The sequence below is a fragment of the Ptychodera flava genome, chromosome 4 (genome assembly GCF_041260155.1).
Source record: "Ptychodera flava strain L36383 chromosome 4, AS_Pfla_20210202, whole genome shotgun sequence".
In the NCBI taxonomy this organism is placed as follows: Eukaryota; Metazoa; Hemichordata; class Enteropneusta; family Ptychoderidae; genus Ptychodera; species Ptychodera flava.
The window spans coordinates 34,972,261-34,995,322 of NC_091931.1; the positions used below are offsets into that span (position 1 = coordinate 34,972,261).

Below are 23,062 nucleotides of genomic sequence, written 5' to 3' on the forward strand. Positions count from 1 at the left end.
TGTATTTTTTTCTTTCTGTTTATCTAAATTCATGTGAGAAATGCCAACTCACTGCAAATTTGCTGTAATTCAATTGCATACAATATTTCATGCACAATTTCATAGATGACGCATTGACAAAAACTATAATAAAAATAATGTGGTATATCCCCTGAAAATAAAATTGGATATTAAACCATAGATGTTAGAGATAGGTGTGCAGATTGTTTGACGTTCAGAAATGAGTGATGCAATAAATCTCATAAAAGATATAACCACTGAATTGTAAAAGAAATTGCATGATATGTCAAAGTACCAAGCAATCCCAACAGCGATTGCCTGTAATTTGCTAAGAAACAAATCTTGAAAGTGACTTTGTCTTTTGTGTAAAAATTCAAGTCATATACCACACACTCATAGCTGTAGGAACCTTGTAAGAAATCACGGCAACTAGATTTTCATTCTCAGCGAAATGGTTGAATTATTTTTCCATAAGATCTGATACACTGTATAGATATAGTATGTATTGAATCAGGCCGGACATCATTGCATTTCAAAAGTTCTATTTCAACTTGATATGCAAATACAGATTTGAATGAGACAGGCCATAATGTCATCAGTCAGACACTCTCAAGAAAGAAACATCAAAATTACATTGCACATATACTATATACATTACACGTAAGTAAAAGAAATATCACATTACAGCTTTTGATTTTCCTTTCCTGTATTGCATCAGATTACGGGTATGACATGTTCATCTTGTGTTCATCTCATTGAGTCAACGTTGGCCAAGAAACCGGGAGTGAAGTATGCCTCTGTTGCCCTGGCAACTGGAAGAGGAAAGTTTAAATACGATCCATCAAGGACAGGTCCCAGAGATATCATCGAATATGTGCAGGTAAATTTGAACTAGTTGGTATTTTCTGCAAATCTTTGATTTGTTTTGTTCACATTGTGTTTTGAACAAATCAAAAGTTCATCTTTCTGTTGTTTGTGTTTCCATACGTGAGGAGAGATTAGATGATCTCATATAGTTTTATGAGATCAGCTTTCTTGTATTTGTATGTCATGCACAGCTTCATCATGTTCTGGTAACAACAGGGAGATGACTAAAGTTCACCACTGACTCATTTTTTTTTTCTCTTCCTGTCACAGGATGCAGGATTCGGGGCTGAGCTGGCAGCCAGTGATGCAAAGTCCAAAACGGATGGGTTGGATCACAAAGCAGAGATCAAAAAGTAAGATAGCAAAATGCAAAACATTCCAAATGCTGATTATGTGATGATTTCCTTATGGAATGACCATTTGATTTCAACTTTGAATTGAGAGGCTATGATTTAGTGGTTTAAATCTTCAATGAACTAATAATGTAACATATTAAAATTTTCTGCAACAACCTTACTAAAAATTCCTTTTCTTAATCGTTGTTTTATTTCTTGTTGCTCTGTCCTTGACCATGATAGATGGCGCCGATCATTCCTCTTTTCACTCATCTTTGGAATTCCGGTCGTTGCTATTGTAATTTATTTCCGTGTGATCGGTGCTGGAAAGGGTGCGGAGTGTATCTTTCCTGGAGTATCCCTGGAAAACCTTCTTCTCTTTTTCCTTTGCACTCCATGTCAGGTGAGTCAAGCCAGGTAACAGACGATGAGACGTTGAGAGGATTTTTATCGATGACAAATCTGACATTATCTCTTCAAATCTGTATCCATAAAGTTGAAAAGTAATTGTAATGTTAGATGCTATATTTGAAAATTGGCACAAAAAGGACTTCGTTGCCAATATCCATTGATTTTTGACCATTACAATTATTTATATTTCTTTTTGTAACTGTCAGACATGACAATGCTCAGTATTCAGTTGGTCAGTGCAGCCTTGTCTTCATACTTTACATTGTAGTTTGTTGAAAAGTAAATTGATGTCAAGGTTTTCACTAAATTTTGTCACAACACTATTGCAGCATAAAATATAAGTATACCAAATGTGTATTTGGTTCCCTTGAATAATCTTTCAAGACTTCTTGTTCTTTTCAAAATACAAACTATGACCCACATAAAATCAATGAAATGTTTTGAAATTCATTGCAGAGTCCTATATTTCCAACTGTTTTTCGACTTTGAGTTGGTTTTTAAAAGATATTTTCATCCATTATTGCATTTTAGATCTTTGGTGGAAGGTACTTCTATGTACAAGCATACAAAGCCATGAAACACAGAGCCACCAATATGGACGTCCTCATCGTCCTGGCAACCAGCGTGGCATACATATACTCAGTGATAATTTTACTGATAGCGATCATTGAGGAACACAGAGTGAGTCCAAAGACATTCTTTGACACGCCTCCGATGCTGCTTGTATTTGTATCTTTTGGAAGATGGTTAGAACACATTGCCAAGGTAAGAGGAAGGTTTGTTTTCAAACAGGACCATTTTCAAGTGTGGTTTTGGTATTTTATTGAAATACCGGTAATTTGAAGATAAGCAGGGTTTAAGTCAAATGGCACTAAACTCAGTGGTAACATGTGTTATCATAAAAGAATGTTAATATTCTCTCTTAAATGTTTACCCCTTATCAACTCAGTACCGGTACATCTAATAGCAACTCAGCCAATTATTTTCAATCAGTTTTGGTCATGATTGACTGTGTCAGCAGTTATATTGTAATAAAGTACATGAAAGACATCACATGTTTAAACATAGACCCTCGAGAAACGGGTTCTCGAGGGTCTATGGATTAAAAGTCTGTACTTAATGAACATTTTTACTGCAATATTTGTACAAGATCTTTGATGTATGATAATATTGAAATATAGTCTTGAATTCTTGTTGGATTTAATATTAGTGTCAGCCATTGTATGGTTGAATATTGCCAGTATTGTCACATCATGCTGTTACTGGTAGATGAATGGAATCGTATATATGTACGGTAGATATTATTCGAGACATTTGTTGCTGTGGGCTATATTTATGATGAATTTGGAAACACTTCATTGTCCAAATTTCACTCACATCGTGCATTTGGAAATATTACAATGTTCTCTATTGAAATATTCTTAACTCTCCTGTTACATGTAATATTATTTGAAATCCAAAATGGCCACCAACTCTATACACACTTAGGGGAGAAAGTGTGGAGATGATGCATACACTTAGTTGGGCCAATCAAACACAACACAAAACCAAAGTGCCTTTGTCTCTTTTGATGAGATTACACTATATAACAAATGTTTGAGTAATAAATTGGTGTGAATTTTGATGAATTACTAATGGTTCATCGCAGGGTAAAACATCGGAAGCACTAGCAAAATTGATGTCGTTACAAGCCACAGAAGCCATCTTGGTCAAGTACGACGACAAAGGCGATTTGTTGTCTGAAGAACAGATCAGTATTGACCTGGTTCACCGTGGTGACGTTCTGAAAGTGGTGCCGGGCAGCAAAGTTCCCGTGGATGGTAAAGTGATAGAAGGCAAGACGATGGTTGATGAGTCTCTGATCACTGGGGAATCTATGCCAGTATCAAAACAAGCAGGTTGGTTGGTTAACTTACATTTAGATGTCTCGTAGTCAGATTTACAATTTTTCTCTGTATTTTCACTGTTTGAAAATGTTCAAAAATTTGTACTTTACCCAAAAGTAGGTCATCTCATTTTGTCATGACATGGTTGAAATGGTCATTAGACAAATGATGTGTTCATTTTAGAACATAATTTAAGCTGATTTTGTGGATTAGAAGAAGTGGATGGTTTAAAGGCTTTAGAGTAAACATTTCTGTATCCTGATTTTGTAAGATCTTGTTGCCAAACAACAAAAATGTAAACCCTGGTTGTCTAAGTTTCATTCATATAGCTTGGTGATACAGCATCATCCCAAAGGCGTAGCTCCCTTGTTTCCTTTAACAGGGGTGTACAGTTCCATAGAAAATAGTTCGTTTCTATCAAATTTCTTGATGACCACCAGATAAACTTTTTACCGTGTGATGATGTCCTTCATGACAAAGCATGGATGATAAAAGTTATGTTCACTGTCTTTTCTTCAGCCCCTGTAATGACATGACGGTACAGCTGTAGTTACAAATAGTTTCATGTTGAAAATGATAGACACGCCAACTTCCTGGATTTAGCTTCATATGTCACACGGTTAACATTGCCCATTTTGCAAACGTTGATGTTTCACAGGAGCTGCAGTGATTGGTGGTTCTATCAATCAACATGGCACAATGTTGATCAAGGCCACACATGTGGGCAACGACACAACTCTGGCACAGATTGTCAAACTAGTGGAAGAAGCACAGACTTCTAAGGTGCGTATCAGGCATAGAGATTCAACATCCCAAAATTTGTTCATCTTGTGTCCATCATTTCAAAATGCTTTTATATTTTGTGGTTGCATTTGTGGTTGGGGGTGTCCTTCCTAGGGTCTGTGTCTGTTTTACTCTTTTGAAGTAAGGTTGTTGCTTTGAATAATTTCAAAGAGCCCTTTATTTGAATTCTACCATGAGTTTTTCCAGTGCCAGTGACATTTGCAGGTATGGTAATTTGAACTATGCAGGCCAGCACAGCATAATGAAACAGCCATAGCTTACCATAAAATATGATTCAGTTTGCATGCTGAATAAATTTAATCTCTTCCTGACTGTTTCTTTTTCAAGCACTCAGTAATTTTTTGCACTGGTTGAAATTTTTGTTCTCGAAACAGCATGATGTCGGCCTGTATTAAACAGCTTGGTGAAGAGAAGCTGTTCTATGTTTAACCAATATGTATAATTTTAGTGAGAGACTATCACAGTTTGAAAACTTCTCACTTTCTTGAAATCATATTTTCAGGCTCCCATACAAAGACTGGCTGACCGTATAGCGGGATACTTTGTGCCTTGTATTGTATTGATATCACTGATAACTCTGATGGTACATGTGTGTCTTGGATACAGGAATTATCATTACATCACCGAGGGAATGAAAGTGAGTTACCATTAGATTTCTGTTATCATTATTACAATGATGTTGGAATAATATGCAAAGTACAAAACATCCAGTGCTTTGGGCAGTGCACTCAACCTACCGCCCAGGCTAAAAATCCCTGTTGGACCAACTCCCTGGTTTTCTCCCATGGACTTATGGAAGCAATGTTTCCAATTACTCTGATCTACTTGTTTGTAGCATGTCTTGCATGATACACAGATAGAAAACATACCTCCTTGTAGTGTGCCCTACAAGCCAATGTATTGAACAACGGACTCAAGTCATCTTCTTGACTTGAGAAAATTTTGCATATCACCACTTGCCGGTGTAGAACTGAGTCAAGAAAATTTTCAAGAAAATGTAAAACTGACTTCAAGAGTTCACAAATGCTGAAAGTATGAGGGCAGACAGCCCAATAGGATGATATTACATCATAGTACATGTATGATATTAGTGTTAGGTCAGTTAGTATCCTGCAACTGTCTGTAACTAACCCATGTTTCTATTTGTTCATTGAAAACGAGAAAACAAAAAATAATGTTGGTGTATTATGTGTTTTGTCTGCAAATGTATCAGTGTATCTCACTGTTGGAAATTCTTTTCAGTTCTGTTCCTTATTGATGATGTTGACCAGAGAAGACTTAGAAAATTTCTGATATTGAAAACTAAGATTTTACAGTTTGACTAATTTTTTTTAATCACGTAGATTGATGACGACAGGAATCCTCACGAGGTCATCTGGGAATTCGCCTTCAGATGTGCCATCGCAGTTCTCTGTATAGCGTGTCCCTGTGCTCTTGGGCTGGCCACCCCTACCGCTGTAATGGTTGGGACTGGAGTTGGTGCAACCAATGGGATTTTGATCAAAGGTGGTGAACCACTGGAAACAGCTCATAAGGTATTTCTGCCATTTTGATGTCTTCCCAGTAAGCATGCGAATAGATATTACTGTTATTATTATCATCATCATTCTTAAGAGTTGTATTTTCATGCCATAAGTGCTGATTTTTTACAGGTGCAGACAATAATCTTCGACAAGACCGGAACTGTCACCCAGGGGACTCCTAAAGTCGTGGAAACTCAGCCCTTTGTGAACAGCAACGTGTGCACTCTTCGTAAACTGTTGGCCATCGTTGGCACTGCAGAGAGCAGCAGTGAGCATCCCATTGGCATAGCCATCACAAAACATGCCAAACAGGTAATGAACGCATACGGTATTGGTCACCGCAGGCACAGATTTTCTTACTGAATAAATTTAATGGACCAATGCACAATTGAATTCCATGACTGTCTTTCAGCAAAGCAAACAGACAACTTTTTTCAAGGAATTTTGTCTTTGTTGATAATTTGTTAGTCTGTAATATTTGTAAAGCTATTTAAACATGTTGAATATGTTCCTGTAATGTAATACAACATGAAATATGGTTAGCATAAAAATGCCTAATCTCTGAAGGAAAATTATTTTCCGTGCAAGACTCATGTGAGACTATGCTAGACCACTATTCTAGTAAACCACACAGTGATTTATTCAGTGTTCCAATCAGAAAGACAGTGAACCTGCAAATAGTGTTTTGGTCTTCAATAATGAGGGAAAAATTAATTAATGAAGTTTATTTCACTAAAAGTGAAAGGTACATGAAGTTATAAATTTTTGTGGAGTCTCAGTGAAAATCAAGCAAGTAATGAACTTGATTTACAAAGAGAAAAGATAGAGACAGAGGAATGTGTACAGATATTATGCATTTAGAGTCAATTACTGGTATGGACTGTGGCATTTGTTACATATAAACTAATCTAGTTCATGAAATATTTAAAGTTTCCTGTATGTCTTGACATTGTAACTTTGTGATCCATGATTTGCAGTCACTTGGAGCTGAAAATCTCGGCAAGTGTACGGATTTCCAGGCAGTTCCCGGATGCGGCTTGAAGTGCACAGTCAGTAACATAGAACCGTTGTTGACAGACCCTGTCAATGGTGAGACTGAACAGACATTGATAGTACCATCATCATCATCAGCATCATCCACCTCATCATCCACCTCTTCGAATGGCGGTGTACTGGTTGACAGAGCCAATGGGGCAGGTGGTACAGGGGATGGTAGTACTCAGGGTGACAGTGATATTGGTAAATAATCGCATGGAATGACTGCTTCCTCTTTCTGTGAATTGCATGAAGTAAATAAAAGGAAATGGCAGTGCGTTATGCAAATATCATATTCGCTTAAAATAAATGGATCTCTATATGCATTTTGCTAAGCCAGTCAGCATTTTGTGTTTCTCTCAATCTGTCACATTTAGATCTTTATGTAAATTAAACTGTCAGCTTTCAATTAGTATCTTTCACGGATCCATGCAATTATAAATCATAATGTATATGTGTTGCTTTGACACTCGGCACGTTTTGTTTCAACAGCTGTCCTTGGCCAGAGCTTTTCAGTGTTACTAGGCAACCGTGAGTGGATGAAGCGTCATGGTTTGCTGGTTACCATGGAGATGGATGATGCCATGATATCTCACGAGGAGAAAGCACAAACTGCTGTCCTAGTGGCTATCGATGGTGAGCTTCTTCCATCTTTACAAAAAAAAGATTATTATATTGTGAATTAAAATAAAAAATATGTGTTCCATCGTCAGAAATAAATCCGTCATACAAGCTCTAGGCTAGTGAGACTTGACATCATCTGAATTTAAAAGGAGTAAATTTAAGCTTGAGAATACCCTTACTCTAAGCTCAGTCTGTATGCAACCAACTATCACATTATTTTTGCAACTGCAGAATTAACCATTTGAGCGCCAAAGTCTATTTTTGTCCCCTTTGTGAAATAAATGCCAGTCAATTTTTCTCCTATTTTTGCAAAAATTTTGAGAAAAAAATGTAGCCAATGAAATGTGATGTCCATTTGGTCCAAAATTATCAAAAAATTACAGAACAATTCATAAAAATTGCTAAAATTTTGCACCAAAATTTTGGCGGGAGAAAATTACAGTGCTCAAAGGGTTAAAAAGATACACTTCTGTTAATGTGACTGCTTACCCTCTTCAGAACGTTTGTGAACTTGACATGTAATCCTAATCAGTGCAACTGATGGATATACTGTAGGTATATTGAAGATTTCATCCAGGGCTGCAAATAATTCCATATAGCATTTTCGAATGTTGAAATCACTGAAAGGCACAAGAGACTCGCAATAGGATAATATTAAATATTGTCATCAGTACTACTATCCATTTTGTTTCAACAGAAAGTGAGATCACATTTGGCAAAATCAGCTTTTGAACTTCAGCACTGCATAGTGTAGGATACATAGGAAGTGAAGGACTCTCCAAGAAAAACAGTAGTACTATTTTCTTAACTTGTAAGCGTAATGTAAGTTGTCCGCAATAGTTATCTTCAAGTTCCTATCATTTTCCTTCAACACTCCAGGCATCATCGTTGGCTCCATAGCCCTCGCTGATAGTGTCAAACCAGACGCAGCATTAGCAGTGCACACACTGAAGAAGATGGGTTTGACTGTGATTCTACTGACAGGGGACAACAGGAAGACAGCAACGGCCATCGCTAGCCAGGTAAGAACACGGTGTCTTCTTTTTTAACAATTTAACAAATTTGAAATATATTTGTAGGAAGCGGATATTTTCTAAGCAATGTGAAGTGATTTCCTGATTGGCTGAAGTTTTGTATACCATGAAATTAAACTAGCTTAAGCATTACTGCCTCATCTGATCTGAAACTATCTACAGAAATTAATTGTGAAAGAAACAATAGCGTAACTTTTAACAATTTTGCCCATTGCTTTATTCTGTGAAAAAAGTTTGTTTTTATTTGTCCCTCCAAAGGAAGTAGAAATGCAAAGTAATGGCCCTTGCCAACACAAGCCATTTTGTGAAATTTGCAACCTTCATTGTTGACAAATGAATTCTGGGCTAGAAATCAGATTCCCACAATAACATCGGACATTATGCACGTAGACACTGTGTTGACAGTTCGAACACCTGGCATTTTGAGAAGATTTTGTGCACCGAGAGAGAAGTCTGTTTCACAAACATGATAAGAATATAGAAAAACATTCATTAAAAGTAACAGCTTAGCCTTAGATATATATAAGTTATAAGTCTTATGTAATGTCCAGCCTGGCATAATATTTTCAAATAATTAAAATTATAAGCAAGATAGATTTGTTATTAAAGTAAATATAGGGGCACGATATCATCTTAATCACATGTGATAAGTAACTTACATAATAAATATTCTATAAGCCATGCACCTGTTTTCAAGGTATTTCCAACCATACTGACAATTTTCTGTCTTTCAGATTGGGATTAATGTAGTCTTTGCCGAAGTCCTGCCGTCTCACAAAGTTGACAAAGTTCAACAGCTGCAGGCCAAAGGTCATTGTGTTGCCATGGTGGGCGATGGCATCAATGACTCACCGGCTCTGGCCCAGGCAGATGTGGGCATTGCCATAGGAACAGGAACAGATGTCGCCGTGGAAGCTGCGGATGTAGTGCTTATCAAGGTGAGATAGGTTGTATTTTACACAAGGGGGGTTTGAAATTGATGTTGTCATGGTGCCCATAGATACTTATTAAATAGTGAATGGTGATCACCAACACTATACGCTAAGCTAGACGTGATATCATTTGTTTTTCCATAGAATAACCCCAGTCTTTGATTGGGGTTATTCTAATGGAAAAAGGAATTATATCATACTCATTGTGAGACAGGACCAACAAGTGTGTAAAATATTCCAATACAATGATTAGATGAAAAATAAAATACATTGTTAACAGTGAAATACTTGTGTTAAGCAAAATGTGCAGAACACAAGTAGTGTGTATGCTATGTCTGCATGTTAAAATCTGCTAAGTAAGTGTTCATTACATGTCTGTGATGGCGGAGAAGATGAAGGATGATAAAATCAACGTTTTGATTTGCTAGGTTCACGTATTTGTTGCATATCACATGATTAGAAAAAAAAATATTCTTTTTTTTTCTCATAGCACTTCAAAGAATAATATTAGTTTTTCGCTAATGGATCTATGTCATGCAGAGTACAAAGCAGTCATTCTTAGTGTGTGTTGATGCAAGGAAATACACATGTTGTATGCTTCACTTTTCTGATATCTATAAGTTTCAGTACTGGCAATACATATTCTGCAGCAGGCAGTTTTATTTTGAAAATAATACAGGCACACCTGAAGAAAAGATATAGGCCATTTTACCATCTGGTGTAATTTGCTGGTCCCAGGGTACCTGATAAACAAATATTAAAAATATACCCCATAGGATAGTGGAGATTTGCAATGTAGATTTGTCTTAATGCTGTATTTATCTGTCTTGCCACAGTGTATTTATGAAAACCTTTCAAAACTTGCAGGCAATAAAATAAATAGGCTACTGACTCTAAATCACCGAGGTATTTTCCTTTTGTTGTCGACAGAATAATTTACTGGATGTTGTCGGAGCAATTGATCTGTCCAAGCATACTGTACGGAGAATTCACTGCAACTTTGGTTTTGCTGTCATTTACAACTTGATTGGAATTCCCATTGCTGCAGGTAAGATTGTATGAACCAGTTTTTTTCAGTCACCTCATGAAGGAAGAACTATCTGATTAATAGATTTCAAAAGAGAAAGAACTCTGCAATTGTGAATGTAAATTTAACAGGATATTTGCAAACACGTGCGTACAGATTTTTGTTGTCAAATTTTAATTTTTAAAAAAAGTAAGTTTCCAGTTTTAAAGGAAAAGGAGTCAGCTCTCTGTATCTTTGAACTTTTTGAGTATGGCATAATCTGACCTTGACTCGACAGTTCAAAGTTTGGGTGAGCCATATCATTTACTTACAGTTATGATATATGTGTGTACACAAGTGACATTAAGGCTTACCAGTGGCCTTGAACGTGGTTTCACAGAATGCCAAACATGCAGTGTATGGCCTGGAGAATTTCCCATGACATAGGTGACCTTTACTGTGACTTAATGTCCTGCATAGAGTGACTTTTATTTATAAGTTGTCTGACTGTCACCTTATGGCATTGATATAATTGGCCAGTCTATTTAGTGTTTTGAGACAAGGCATATGATTGGTTTAGAAGAATCATGTGTCTGAAGACCTATCGCATAATCTTCTATAGGTGGCCTCTACTTGTTTAATCAAAACTTTGTGTTTCATGGGAATTGTCATCGAAATTAAAGTACAATAAGTAGAAAAAATTGCAGCTATATGTCAATATTGTTTGAAATTGATGCATTCTTCTGTATTTTCATAGGTGTTCTAATGCCAATTGGTTTGATGTTACAACCATGGATGGCAGCTGGTGCTATGGCCATGTCTTCAGTGTCTGTTGTCACTTCATCACTTCTCCTGAAATTGTGAGTATCCAGAAGGAATTCCCATTTCAAATGGAATTTCCCATTTTGTATATCACTATGGCAAATTGAGAACAAAAATGTTTCCGTCAACAATTGTACATGCATCTAAGTTGCTTGTAGAATTGTGTTCCCACATGCTCAAATTACATGGTGCGCTGGAATACTCATTATGGTGATGATTATGGTAATGCATGTTTTGAGAGATCAAGTTCGAGTTCACAGGGCAGTTGAAGGTCAGGCCAGAGCTAGGTTGGCGTGCAAGTATTGAAGTCAGAATATGTAAAGGTCATAAATGCCTCCAGAAATAAGATCATGTACTGTACCATGTCTTTGAGGCAAAAAGTAGAAAAGAGCACATCCTGTGCATTTTATCGTTTCCATGGAGACAAATATTTTTGACAGACCTTTTGGGTAAAATCTTTTGTCTTTGCAAAAAAGTGATCACAAATAATATTTTGTGAGAACGATTCAGCCAATCAAAGTGATATTTTTTCTGATTTATATCATAAATTAATTATTTTTGTCAATAATTGTTTACATGCTTTGTTTCATCCGAGTTTAAAGCACTCTTGAAAAAAAAACTAAATGTGTGAAAATTGTTTGACTGTCCATACCACACCAACAGATATAAAAAGCCATCAGCTGACAAGCTAGAAACAGACGACTTTCTGGAAATCCAAAAGACTGTTTCCACGGCAACTCCACGAGATGATGGGATAGTGGCAAACTCTGATGCAGAGGACATCGAACTGCAACCAAGAAAGAAGCCATCTAGAGCTCAGCAGAAAAGTAAGACGAAGCGAGATGATGAGAGGCGACTGCTTGATGATGATGACGAAGAAGAGGAATAATTTGCTGCCAATTCATTGGTCAATATGATGGGTTCAAAGGTCAAAGTTCATAATGAAATATTTCAATGCGAAAACAATGCAAAGAGGAAATTACTCAATTGAGCATGTGAGTTTAAATTCTTAAAATAGTGTGGGAATATCAAAATCTGTTTCAAGAATAGTCCTTCCGTGTTATCCTTACAGTATTCCAGCATTATCCCACTCTTTGTAAACTCCTCGCTCATTGCATAAAGGTTCAATGTCAATACCACAGCTGATTGTTTCAGGAGTAGTCAGCCAAGGTTCCATTTAAAATAATAAAGAATCGCCCTTGCTGACACAATACAGTTACTGCAGTCATACAAAACAGGGTCTGCAAGCAGACTGTCTTGTCATAATGAATTATTGATAGCAAATTTACCACACTGGCCCCTATGAGGCTTTCCCATTAGGACTACGGTATGTGTAGTGGCTATTTACTGCATCGGTACAATATTGTGATCAATTTCTCAAAGACCAGAATTTTTTAAAACCCTGTCAATATACCTGATAAAAAAAATCCTGGCCCAAACGGCCAGAAAACCCATCTGAAAACAGTGGTTTGGTTCAATGGACGATCAGCTGAAGTGGGCAACTCAGCTCAATGTTTAAGATATTTAATTACAATCATGTATAATGTCAAAAATTTACTGTCAGCCTGTCGTAGTTTTGCACAACTCTGTAGAGATCAATTATACTGTAGTTGCACTTTTAGTACAATACGAAAAATTGAAGATTGGCTGTTGAATATTTTGAGCATATGTTAAAGAAATTTAGATTTTGGCTTGGAGGGGGGCAGGGCAAGAGTGGACAAGCTCCAGTCAGCAATAGAAAATGGCTAAACGCAATATTGAAGTAAAAACTAGATATAGTGGTACAGAACATGGAACCATGCTGAAGTAGCTTTTTGCCTATTACTTTAGACCTCTCGCAAAATGCTGGAATGATGTCATTGGTGTCTCTGTTCACTCTGTCTATAAAGTGTGAAAGAGGGTTTTTTGCCAATCAATCAACATCAATCAAGCTGCAGTCGCAGATGTGATTTCTTAAAAAGTATGATATTTACAAAAATTCTTTTCAGAGAGTGTCTTTTTCCCTTCAATGCGATAGAACTCTCTTTGGAATTTTCAACATGCGTGGTTTAGAACATGTGTGAATGATTCAGATAATTACAGCCCTCTATGTCGCTGACGAGGCAGAGTGAGTGTGAGAATAGGTGACTGACCACAAACTCTGTGTGAGAGATTTCTAGAATAGGGATTATGATGCACCAAACATGCACACCCGCGCTTATCCTCATCAAATATGACCATAACATTGACCTGAAGCACATCAACGTCTCGCTTCTTTTAAACATATCTCCAGGAATATATAATTTAGATACTGCCCTCTATGGGCCAAGGTGTTTACTCTTTTGTTTTTACCAATTTTATTGCTGTTGTGGAAATACAGCTGCAGCTTCTTTTATCCAAGTGTTTTACATATGGAGCTGATTAACTCTGAATTTATCAGTCGACTGAATTTAGAATATTATAGCAACTGAGAAGAGATGTAAAATTTTGTAATTATTGTGTATATGGTCTATTCAATATTTCAAAAATTATGTGAAGAATCAATATTTTACCATATGTATATTTGAAAAAAATGTTCATGCTCTGGTCACCGTATTATTTACTGGACATGCCATGCAATGTCAAATCAAAAAACTTACTGAATATAAAGAAACTCAACTTTGTTGACTGATATTTGATGAAATGTTTATCTACAACTGTGTGAAACTGACAAGGGTGAACATGAATGGCATGAGGATGTCTGATTTCGAATCTCAGTAAAGTGAGTTACAATGGAGTGAAAGACAAGATTTTAAACTTATTAAGAGGTTTATTACTATTCAGTTGTACTGGGTATGTTTATGGCCACACTGCCTCTAATTAAGCTATTGATTTTTCAGGCAAACTCGGCAATCAGATGCTGAAAACAATCAGCTGTCAATTTCACAAGGTGATTGATGATTGGGCAGACAGCACTTGCATATCAGATATAGATTTATTAACCCTTTCCTTGCCATATTTGGCATGGCCCTATTGACTTTGTGGCAAATTTCATGTGTAGCGGCTCGGACCTCTCCTGAAGGAAATGAGGTGAAAGACCTATGGAAACAGCTGAGTGGCTGTAACAGGCATGAGTCATCCCTTTCCATTTAGACTTCCAGTCGTACATGTGTTGGGGCTGTTGAATGAAAAAACGGCAATTTACCCACTATTGTAACGAAAGGTCCAACTTTGCTGATGCAAAAGACAAGGGTGGTTTTCACAGGTAGCGGTGAAAAAATTCATTCTGCATGCATACATCTCACCAACTGAGTTAGTCACTCAGCATACAGACAACTTGGTCGCTTGGTTACACCCATACAAATTGCAAGTTTCTCTCTATGACGGGAAACCGAAAGTTCAAAAGATTAATTCTTTTTATTTCACTGTTGATCAAGATTCTTCATCAATGCAGAAAATTCTTACATTACGTTTACTCAGGCTTTACAATATAAAACTTATTTTCCAATGTTGTCCATCTAGGTATATTATTAAAATGTTGAATAATTTTGAATGGTTGATGTATTTAGTTGGTCTATGATTATTACTTTCTATATCTTGGGATATTTATCGTACAAATTCTCGTTCTTATGGTCTTTCATGAAAAGTTTTTATTTTCAAAATTTCGGTCTATTCTGTATAAATTTCACTGAAAGTACTGAATTGTACATCACATGGTAGCTTAACCTCAATTATATTAGGAGAATTCATCATATGGTGACACATCACCCAAACTTTTTGTAGAGCTAAGAAAGGTGTATAGCCCTGGATATATTGCATTAGCACTGATCTGTATACTATATAGGAGATTTTTTTCATACATTTGCAGTTCAAAGGAATGTAAACTCCATTTTCTGAACTTTCCACGTGGATTGAAAGCAACATTTGAAATAGTCAAGACTATTGGTAACAGGTAAAACAATACATAACTGCATACTTAATGAATCTCACAGCACTTAAGCGAACTCAATCAGAAAGTTGCTTCCATTTGTTGAACTTGACCACAGCAGTGGGAGTCAAAACTTTATATTCCAATTAAAAAAAAATAGCCTGGTATAGTTTCTTCATAGACCCTTGGAGAAACATTTTTCTCTAGGGTCTGTGGTTTCTTGCACTTAATAACAGATTACCTGTTAACATATTATATCTGTGTCAATGAACTTTGACCCTTGCACACAACTCCAAGCAGTAACATAGCTGATTTTTGTTTACACAATAGGACTTCTCTGAGGTCATAGCCAATTATTTGTGTTGTGTAAACACAATATTGATAGCAGTAAAGAATGGAATTTCTTTTGTATCCACCAACAGATGTAATTTGTATGAATTCAGAGGAAGGGAGATAGTTTTTGTAAATAATTTTGAGGTTGTAATAAAACTTTTTATGAAAGCAATTTTTGATCTCTGCATATTTTTATGACTGCGATACTAAAGATTGTTCTGAGCTTCCTACCACACATAGTGCATGTTATGCTCCAGTTGTGGTTTGTGTATGGCTTAGTCAACTTAGTGTTGACTATGTGAGTGCGAAATGTACATAGTTTTTTTTAAAGAAAGATTGTTTCAAAACAGAGTTGTTATTGAACATTAGAATGTAGTGACTCATAATGACACTACACAAACTGACTGTCAGGTCAATGATTTGGTGCGCACAGACCAAGGATTCAAAGTTTCTAAATTACATGTCTTTGCTGTTTATTCAAAATCTAAATCATAACTCTACATCTGGCTCAGAGTGACATGCTGTGTGCAGCAAGGCTTGAATGACCAGGTAACACTATCAATAAAGAAAGAATCAGATTATAACAATTGTTGGCCAAGATTTACAGCCTGTTAGGTCACAACACATTTGTTATTTGTGGGAATAAAGTTTTCTTCATTCAAGATACTTCTTGCTCTTCACATCCTTGACATTTTGCTTTCTAAATTGTAGGCCAACAAACTGCAAAATTTCAAAGACCAACAAGGCCATCATTTAAAATACATCTCTGTTTATGCCTAATATATAGTTTTGAGGGTCAAAATTACTTTTATATTTCACCATGCTGGTAAGAAGGCTGCTTGCTCTTAACTCTGATCTCTGGGGCTCCCTGCTCTGGCTCAGAGATCTGAGGCTCTTGAAAGCCATCTCTACCCATCGACAAGTTCATCATCAAGAACAGTAAAGATTGAGACATTGACGATTTCTGGTGTACATAGCAGTCATTTAATTCTTTTTTATATTTAATGTATTTTCAAGTGCAAGGAAAGCTTATATTGCTAGTCTACATCAATTTGTGCCTTGATAAGAAACAAAACTCTTTTCCATTTTTGAGCTTCTGCCAAAAAAATCTTTTCCATTTTTTGGTCTCTACTTCACTATAAAATGAATACTCAAACTCTGAGAAAAGTCAACCTCGCCATTAACACATAAATACTTGGATGGTATAATCTCTGGTCCATCACAAAACGTGTATATCTTACCTCTACAAGTATGATGGCAGCTGAATTCTGTCAGCACAAGATAAAACATGTTAAAATAAGGAGAAATATTTTCGTCAAAGAAAAACAAACAGCATTGACAGATGTTAAATATGCATCAAGTTGACATTGTGACAGAGGGTAATCATTGTGTTAATGTCAAAGTCCACACACTCTTGATATGTTTGACTAACACAATAGCTATTCTCTGTCTTTTGCATTGAATGCTGTGATAATGCAACAAAAAGAACATAAGAAGTAATGATTGAAAATTAATTTGTAATTATCTTTTTAGCATGATTTTCCTTTGGAAAGTAATATGTTGCCAAGTATATATTTGGAAACATTGTTCCTTGTTCACAAATGTTTATAACAAATGTTTATTTTAACTTACTTTAACATGTCCCACTGTCTTATAGAAAATTACATGATCCTCTGTTTCATCTCACGGATTTTGATACTAAAATTTGCATAGTCTGTTGGTGTATTGAAACTGAACATCTAAAAACACAATTCATTTTGAATTTATGAGAAAAAGATGAGTGGTTTTTTATGTTAAAATGTCACATGCCAATTGCAAATTTTTTTGAAAGTAAAAGAAAAAATGTAAACTTTTGGACATCAAGGTGGATATTGAAAATCAAAATTGTACTCTATTGGATCTTTCTCTATTTTTCGAGAAAAAAATTACAAATAACACCAGACTTTGCACTTCGAAAACTCCCATGTTTTGGAAGAAGAGTGAATTTTTAACCTTCAAACATTACTCTTGAAGTTTATTTTCATTCTGGTGGCTTGTATTTGCCCATAGTTTTCTCAAAGTGTAGAGTCTCCTCTTTGAAGGCTTCACGTTGTTTGAGTCTGTCCATCCATGCTCTCACACCTGGGTAGTCTTCTTGTGTGATGTGTAAGCCAATCAGTGGAAAGAACAGCAGTCGACAGTAAATGGCGACGTCTGCTAGAGTGACTTCATCACCGACCAAATATTCTCTGTCCTGTGAATTGTGGAACAAAAACAGAAGTTTAATTTAGTTTAGTTTTTAATTATAAAACTCCTGAAATTTCGTTTTAAGGCAAAGTATATGAGGACTCAAAGTTGAAACATACCAGGCTCCATAGGTCATGAAAGTTACAATGAGGTTCAATGTCAAGTTAGAGTTTTGCAGAGCGGACAAGATACCGATATGGGAACAGCAATTTTGTTATGATAAACAGCAAATACTTTTAAGAACCAGACATAATACAGCAGGGAAATTTCTGTTCTGTCATGATACTGGGCTGCCATCCTGAAATTAGTTCAGGTACACAAAAGAAGTTGATGATGAGATGAACAGGACGTATCAGAGCTGAGAACTCATGGTCTTACATCAGAGAAGGCACTGATACGGTCACTGGCACATGGTTAAGCACCATAACTGGGAGAATTCTCTTTCTATTCATCTCTTGACCAGAGTGGAGATTTCTTTCGAAGTGTTTAAAAGGGATGCATTTTGTCTTTCCAGAAGAACCACCATCTTACCTGCAGTGATTTTTCTAAGTGTTGGAGTCGAGAGATGAGCAATTCATGATAAAGCTCTTCTGTTTTCTGTTTTTCTTCTTCAGTCTTGATCAAATCACTGTACTCTGATAAATGCTGGAATACTGGACTGTCTTCTGTCACTCTATTGAATAGGACAAAAAATGTGTTCTTCAACAAGTTTTACATGACTTATCATGCAATTTTACCAACCTACTGGACTCAAATGTACACCCATCATTGCATCACCCGAATGCTAGTACAGCTTCAAGGCTAAGCATGAAACTTTTGACAGAAGGTGCTTTAACCCTTTCACCACCATGGTTTGTCCCAAATCCATTGTTTTCTATGGTAAAGTTGGACCTGTATACAGGGAACTGGGGGTGAAAGGGTAACTCGCTTACTGCTAATACTATAATTTTGACACAGTCTAAACCTTGTTTCATACACATATCTAATAATAAATTTATGCATATAAGGCCAAAAAAAAGAAAAGAACTTTTTCTGGTCAGGTCTTTCTTTAAACAAGCGACCTAGCGGCCGATATAGCTCTGCTGTGTTTTTGTAGAGAATAACTATTTTTGACACTTGTTGATGAAGAAGGTGGAAATCTTTGATAGCTCAATGCAGTGGCCAGAAAAAAGTGGCTAAAATAGCTGCAAAAATACACAATTGAAGATTTCATCATACTCTGAATATATCACATCGGATCATCCCTAAGAACATGTCAACCAAAGCTATCTGATGAGTAGTTTTTTGAGAATAAAATTTTCTGACCAAAAATGGCAACAATTGCCCCCAAAAATAAAAATTGCAGATTTCATCATAATTTCAAAAAGACCAAATTTAGTTCATCTACAGAAACCTGTATACCAAATTTCAAAGCTATCAGATGAGTACTTTTTGAGAAACACATTTTTTGACCAAAAACGGCTAAAGTTGCCCCAATATATATTACTTAGTTCATCTCTAGAAACCTGTATACTGAATTTCAAAACTATCAGACCAGTACTTTTTGACAAATACAATTTTTGACCAAAAATCGCAAAAATTGCCTTAAAAATGCAAATTTGCATATTTCTGCACAATTTGAACAAATCTGAAATAGATCATCCCTAGGAACATATGTACCAAATATCAAACCTATCTGACAGAAGAAGAAGATTTTTTAAAGATTTTTTTACCAAAAATTACAAAAATTGCCTTAAAAATACAAATATGCAAATTTCATCACAATTTGAACAAATCTGTCTGAAGTCACCCTAAGTAAACTGCATATCAAATTTCAAAGCAATCAGACAAGTGGTTTCAGAGGAGGAGATTTTTTTACCAAAAACACCAAAAAATGCCCCAAAAATACAAATATGCAAATTTCACCACGATTTGAACAAACTTGAGTGAGGTCACTCCTATGAACCTCCATACCAAATTTCAAAGAAATTTGACTTGCGGTTTCAGAGAAGAAGCCAATTGTTGACGGACGGATGGACGGACTGACGGACGATGACGGACAATCAACCTATTTGATAAGCTCAGCGTCTCTGACAGCGGAGCTAAAAATGGTGCGGCGACGCACATTTTATTTTTTTTATTTTTATTTTTTTTCCCTCAAGGGAGGGAGGAGGGTCAGTTTTATAGTTTTATCAATATAGTCACATATATACTGTTCATGCAGTCACTGATCATGCCCCCAAAGAATTTTCTCTTTCTCTTCAGCCATTTTGGTTTGTTGTCAGCCACGGCTGCCAGCCACAAACAGAAAAAAAAGGGTGACGCGCTGTTGTTCAAGTGACGCGCGTGCTGACCAGAAACATTTCTTTTGTTTTTTTTGGCCTAAACATGCATATACCACAGTACATAAATTGTTATGGTCTTACAACATGCCTTTTACATCATTTCACAATCACTGGCTCATGATTTGGAAACAATTTCTGTACCTTGTCATGTAGATTTCCATAATGTGGTGATTCTTTGTTGAGTACTTGATGTCATCTTTCAGAGCCAACAGTTCATCCACAGTATTGACGGTAAATCTGGTATGCACAACACAGAGGAAAAACGACAGAGGAACAAATATTTATTGTTTGCAGTATTTACAGTAACTATGCCCAATGTGGACATGAACCTGCATAAAAATCTAGTCTTCATGCTTTGATGGCTTAGTTGTCAATTTGAAAGTTAAGTTTCCAAATGACATAATACTACAGCAGGGAAACAAAATTATTCTGGATTATTGGCTGATAGGAGATTACATACACTCCATTAAAATAGATTATAAAATGTTTAATTCAAAAGAAATAAAAAGAGTTGAATCAACACTTCAGCTGACAATGCAAATGGTTTAAGGTAATACTCTATTTGAAAGTGAAAGACCTGAAGTTTTCCTTAAACTTTCCTAATGGAAACTTTCAACCATTCTCTTTCAAAATCATTAATAAAATCTGGGGTCAGCATGCCAGTTTTGGTACCAGAGGAATAATTTTTGGTACATGTATTTAAATTTACCAAAATTTGATATCTGCAATGGCTCCCATCCCTGTGTTTACCCCATGGAAAAATATAAAATTTCCAATTTCACAAATATGAGGTGGTGAAAAGTTTATTTTCTCTAAGAGGTTCACAATGAGCCCACACACGTGATAGATCAGAAAAGCACTGTAAAATTTGAGTCAGAATATCTGTCCCTGTGGGATATTCTACTGTGCCTTTTAAAGGGACAAGTTTTTTCAGCTTTGTCTCTTCGTAAATTGACTGGCTGAGTACAACTTTTAAAGAAGATAAAAGGATACAATCGCATAAACAGTAAATGTCAACAAGCACTGATGTGAAATTTACAGTGTTCCCTCTAAGGTTTGAGTGGGTTGGCAACTTAGGCTTTGGTGCCCGAAAGGGAAGGTGGCCGCAGGGGCGGCCATGTTGCTTCTTCTACAAATTTATCGAGTTACATAAATCTGGTCATGTAGTCACAACATACCCTAAACTCATTTGCATACCTTGTGTTAGGTGGCAATTGCACTGCCAACAAGTGCTTAAGGTGGTTGGAAAGGCTATTTTTGCACCAATTCTTTTCTCAGAGTTAATGTCAAATTTCAAGTGTTAGAATCAAGATATTTAGTTCAAATTTTCAGGATAACTCCCTTAGTTAATGTTTTCTCTAAAGAATATAAAAGTTGTATATTTGCAGCCATGATTTTGAAATATGACGCCAGTAAATATGAAAATTTAATTTTTCATATTTTTTTTACATATTTGAATTTAATAATAATTGGATAGTATTAATATTACCAAATTAGGTATAAATATGTTGACACTATTTATTGTAAGATTTGTACAGCAGGATTTGTAAATAAAATTTGTTTTTATGATTTTACATGGGTTTATATATCAAAAAATTATTAAAAATTCTTTCAAATTTCAAAATGTGATTTTTCAAAAAGTACTTCAAATACAGGAAAATTGTGCCGTACAAATCTTATCTGTAACCTTGTTAATAGGCTGTAAAAATTCCATGTCCATATCTCATTTTAAAGTTGGATTAAATTGGTATACAATTATGTAGGAAAACTGATATTCTGTCAAAAATGTTGAAAACAAGCCATATTTGCACCCCTCTTTTGAAGTCATAGAGCAGTTTTTTTTGGTTAATCTCACTTTTGACACCTCTTTGAAACTCAAAGAATCTAAAAATGCATTTACAATAGCATTCACTCACTCTGAATGCCAGCACCGCCTTGTCAAACTTTCCTGAAAAACAGCAAATAATGACTTTCCCTTTTCAAACATTTTATTAAAAGCTAGGGGACCTCTACCATAGTTAATACACTAAGGACTCCCCAACTTCTTCTTATTTGGTCAGTTTTTCAGAAGTTTTAACAGGTGTAACTCTGCAATGCCTTTGTGCCCAAATGTCTAGTTTTTTTTATTCCACAGAGAATGTTGAGTACTTTTATATTTTAATAGTTTTGTTGAAATTTATAACTGACGCTCTAGCCTTTCCAACCACCTTAAACTTAAAATATAGGAGTAAAATAGGCACCGAGATTGCACCTTTCGCCCCAAGTTTTGATCTTTATCGTTACCAAAACTAATGCCGATCAAAATGATTGAAACTTAAATTGTGAAACATGAAATTCCACAGCAAGAGCAGTCAGAGACATTGTGCAACTAGCGCATAAGCCTTAGTGGAAACACTGTGTGAAAACCAACGATTAAGGGCTGTCCCATTAAACCTGCAACCCTAAATCCTTAGATTTGGCAATAAGTAAGGGTGACACTGATCATTTTCACATGGTGTTAGTCTTATTTTTTTTATCCTATGACAATTTTATCTAGTTATTCCATTAGTTTTGAGATGAAGCTGACATACATGTATTCCCTTAAAATGCCTGAATCATGTATTATGTACATTTACCTCTCATGTAGTTTCTGTGAGATCACTTGCTTCTCAAACAGGATGCTGAACTCTAGCCAGTTCATGGTCTGGTCCCAAGCCTGCCAACACTGGCACTCCGCTTTCAGTTTGGGATCAGTGGGATACAAAGCTGTCGGAATCAGTGGGAAGATACCACAAAGTTGTTTTTTTAATGACCAGAGTTGGAAAATCTCTTACATGTCAATTGTGGGCAAGTCATGTTTGAATAGTATTTTTGAAGCATTGTACATGAATAACCATCCAGCAAAAAAGGGTCGGAGTATCCTCGTATTTTAGAAAGAAAATCTGACTTTTTGCTTTGGCTGTTGTAAACATACAACATCATTTGTGTCACTTTGATTAATGATAACAGAAAGTTGGACAACTTTCGTGTCTTGC

General features: G+C 35.9%; 2 protein-coding genes across 10 annotated transcripts in view; one reads left to right on the top strand and one right to left on the bottom strand.

Moving 5' to 3' along the window:
- LOC139131554 (copper-transporting ATPase 2-like) overlaps positions 1–15,670 on the top strand; it is a 34,489-nt gene extending 18,819 nt beyond the window's left edge. For 4 of the 5 annotated variants that reach the window (XM_070697649.1, XM_070697652.1, XM_070697650.1 and 1 more), the window contains exons 6-21: positions 719–880; positions 1,138–1,220; positions 1,446–1,605; positions 2,145–2,378; positions 3,262–3,511; positions 4,158–4,282; positions 4,806–4,940; positions 5,647–5,838; positions 5,956–6,138; positions 6,804–7,065; positions 7,354–7,497; positions 8,365–8,507; positions 9,254–9,457; positions 10,382–10,499; positions 11,215–11,317; positions 11,943–15,670. In XM_070697649.1, the coding sequence (XP_070553750.1) occupies positions 719–880; positions 1,138–1,220; positions 1,446–1,605; positions 2,145–2,378; positions 3,262–3,511; positions 4,158–4,282; positions 4,806–4,940; positions 5,647–5,838; positions 5,956–6,138; positions 6,804–7,065; positions 7,354–7,497; positions 8,365–8,507; positions 9,254–9,457; positions 10,382–10,499; positions 11,215–11,317; positions 11,943–12,168 (2,724 nt within the window). In that variant the 3' untranslated portion in view covers positions 12,169–15,670. The remainder of the gene's footprint in view (positions 1–718; positions 881–1,137; positions 1,221–1,445; positions 1,606–2,144; positions 2,379–3,261; positions 3,512–4,157; positions 4,283–4,805; positions 4,941–5,646; positions 5,839–5,955; positions 6,139–6,803; positions 7,066–7,353; positions 7,498–8,364; positions 8,508–9,253; positions 9,458–10,381; positions 10,500–11,214; positions 11,318–11,942) is intronic. The other variant, XM_070697653.1, reaches the window with a different exon arrangement.
- The window catches only part of LOC139131557 (uncharacterized), a 28,482-nt gene continuing 21,038 nt past the window's right edge, over positions 15,619–23,062 (bottom strand). For 4 of the 5 annotated variants that reach the window (XM_070697658.1, XM_070697660.1, XM_070697659.1 and 1 more), the window contains 4 exons: positions 22,664–22,793; positions 20,190–20,285; positions 18,256–18,397; positions 16,463–17,731 (listed from right to left, as the gene is read on the bottom strand). In XM_070697658.1, coding sequence (XP_070553759.1) covers positions 17,519–17,731; positions 18,256–18,397; positions 20,190–20,285; positions 22,664–22,793 — 581 coding nt within the window. In that variant the 3' untranslated portion in view covers positions 16,463–17,518. Of the gene's footprint in view, positions 17,732–18,255; positions 18,398–20,189; positions 20,286–22,663; positions 22,794–23,062 lie in introns of all 5 variants that reach the window. The other variant, XM_070697661.1, reaches the window with a different exon arrangement.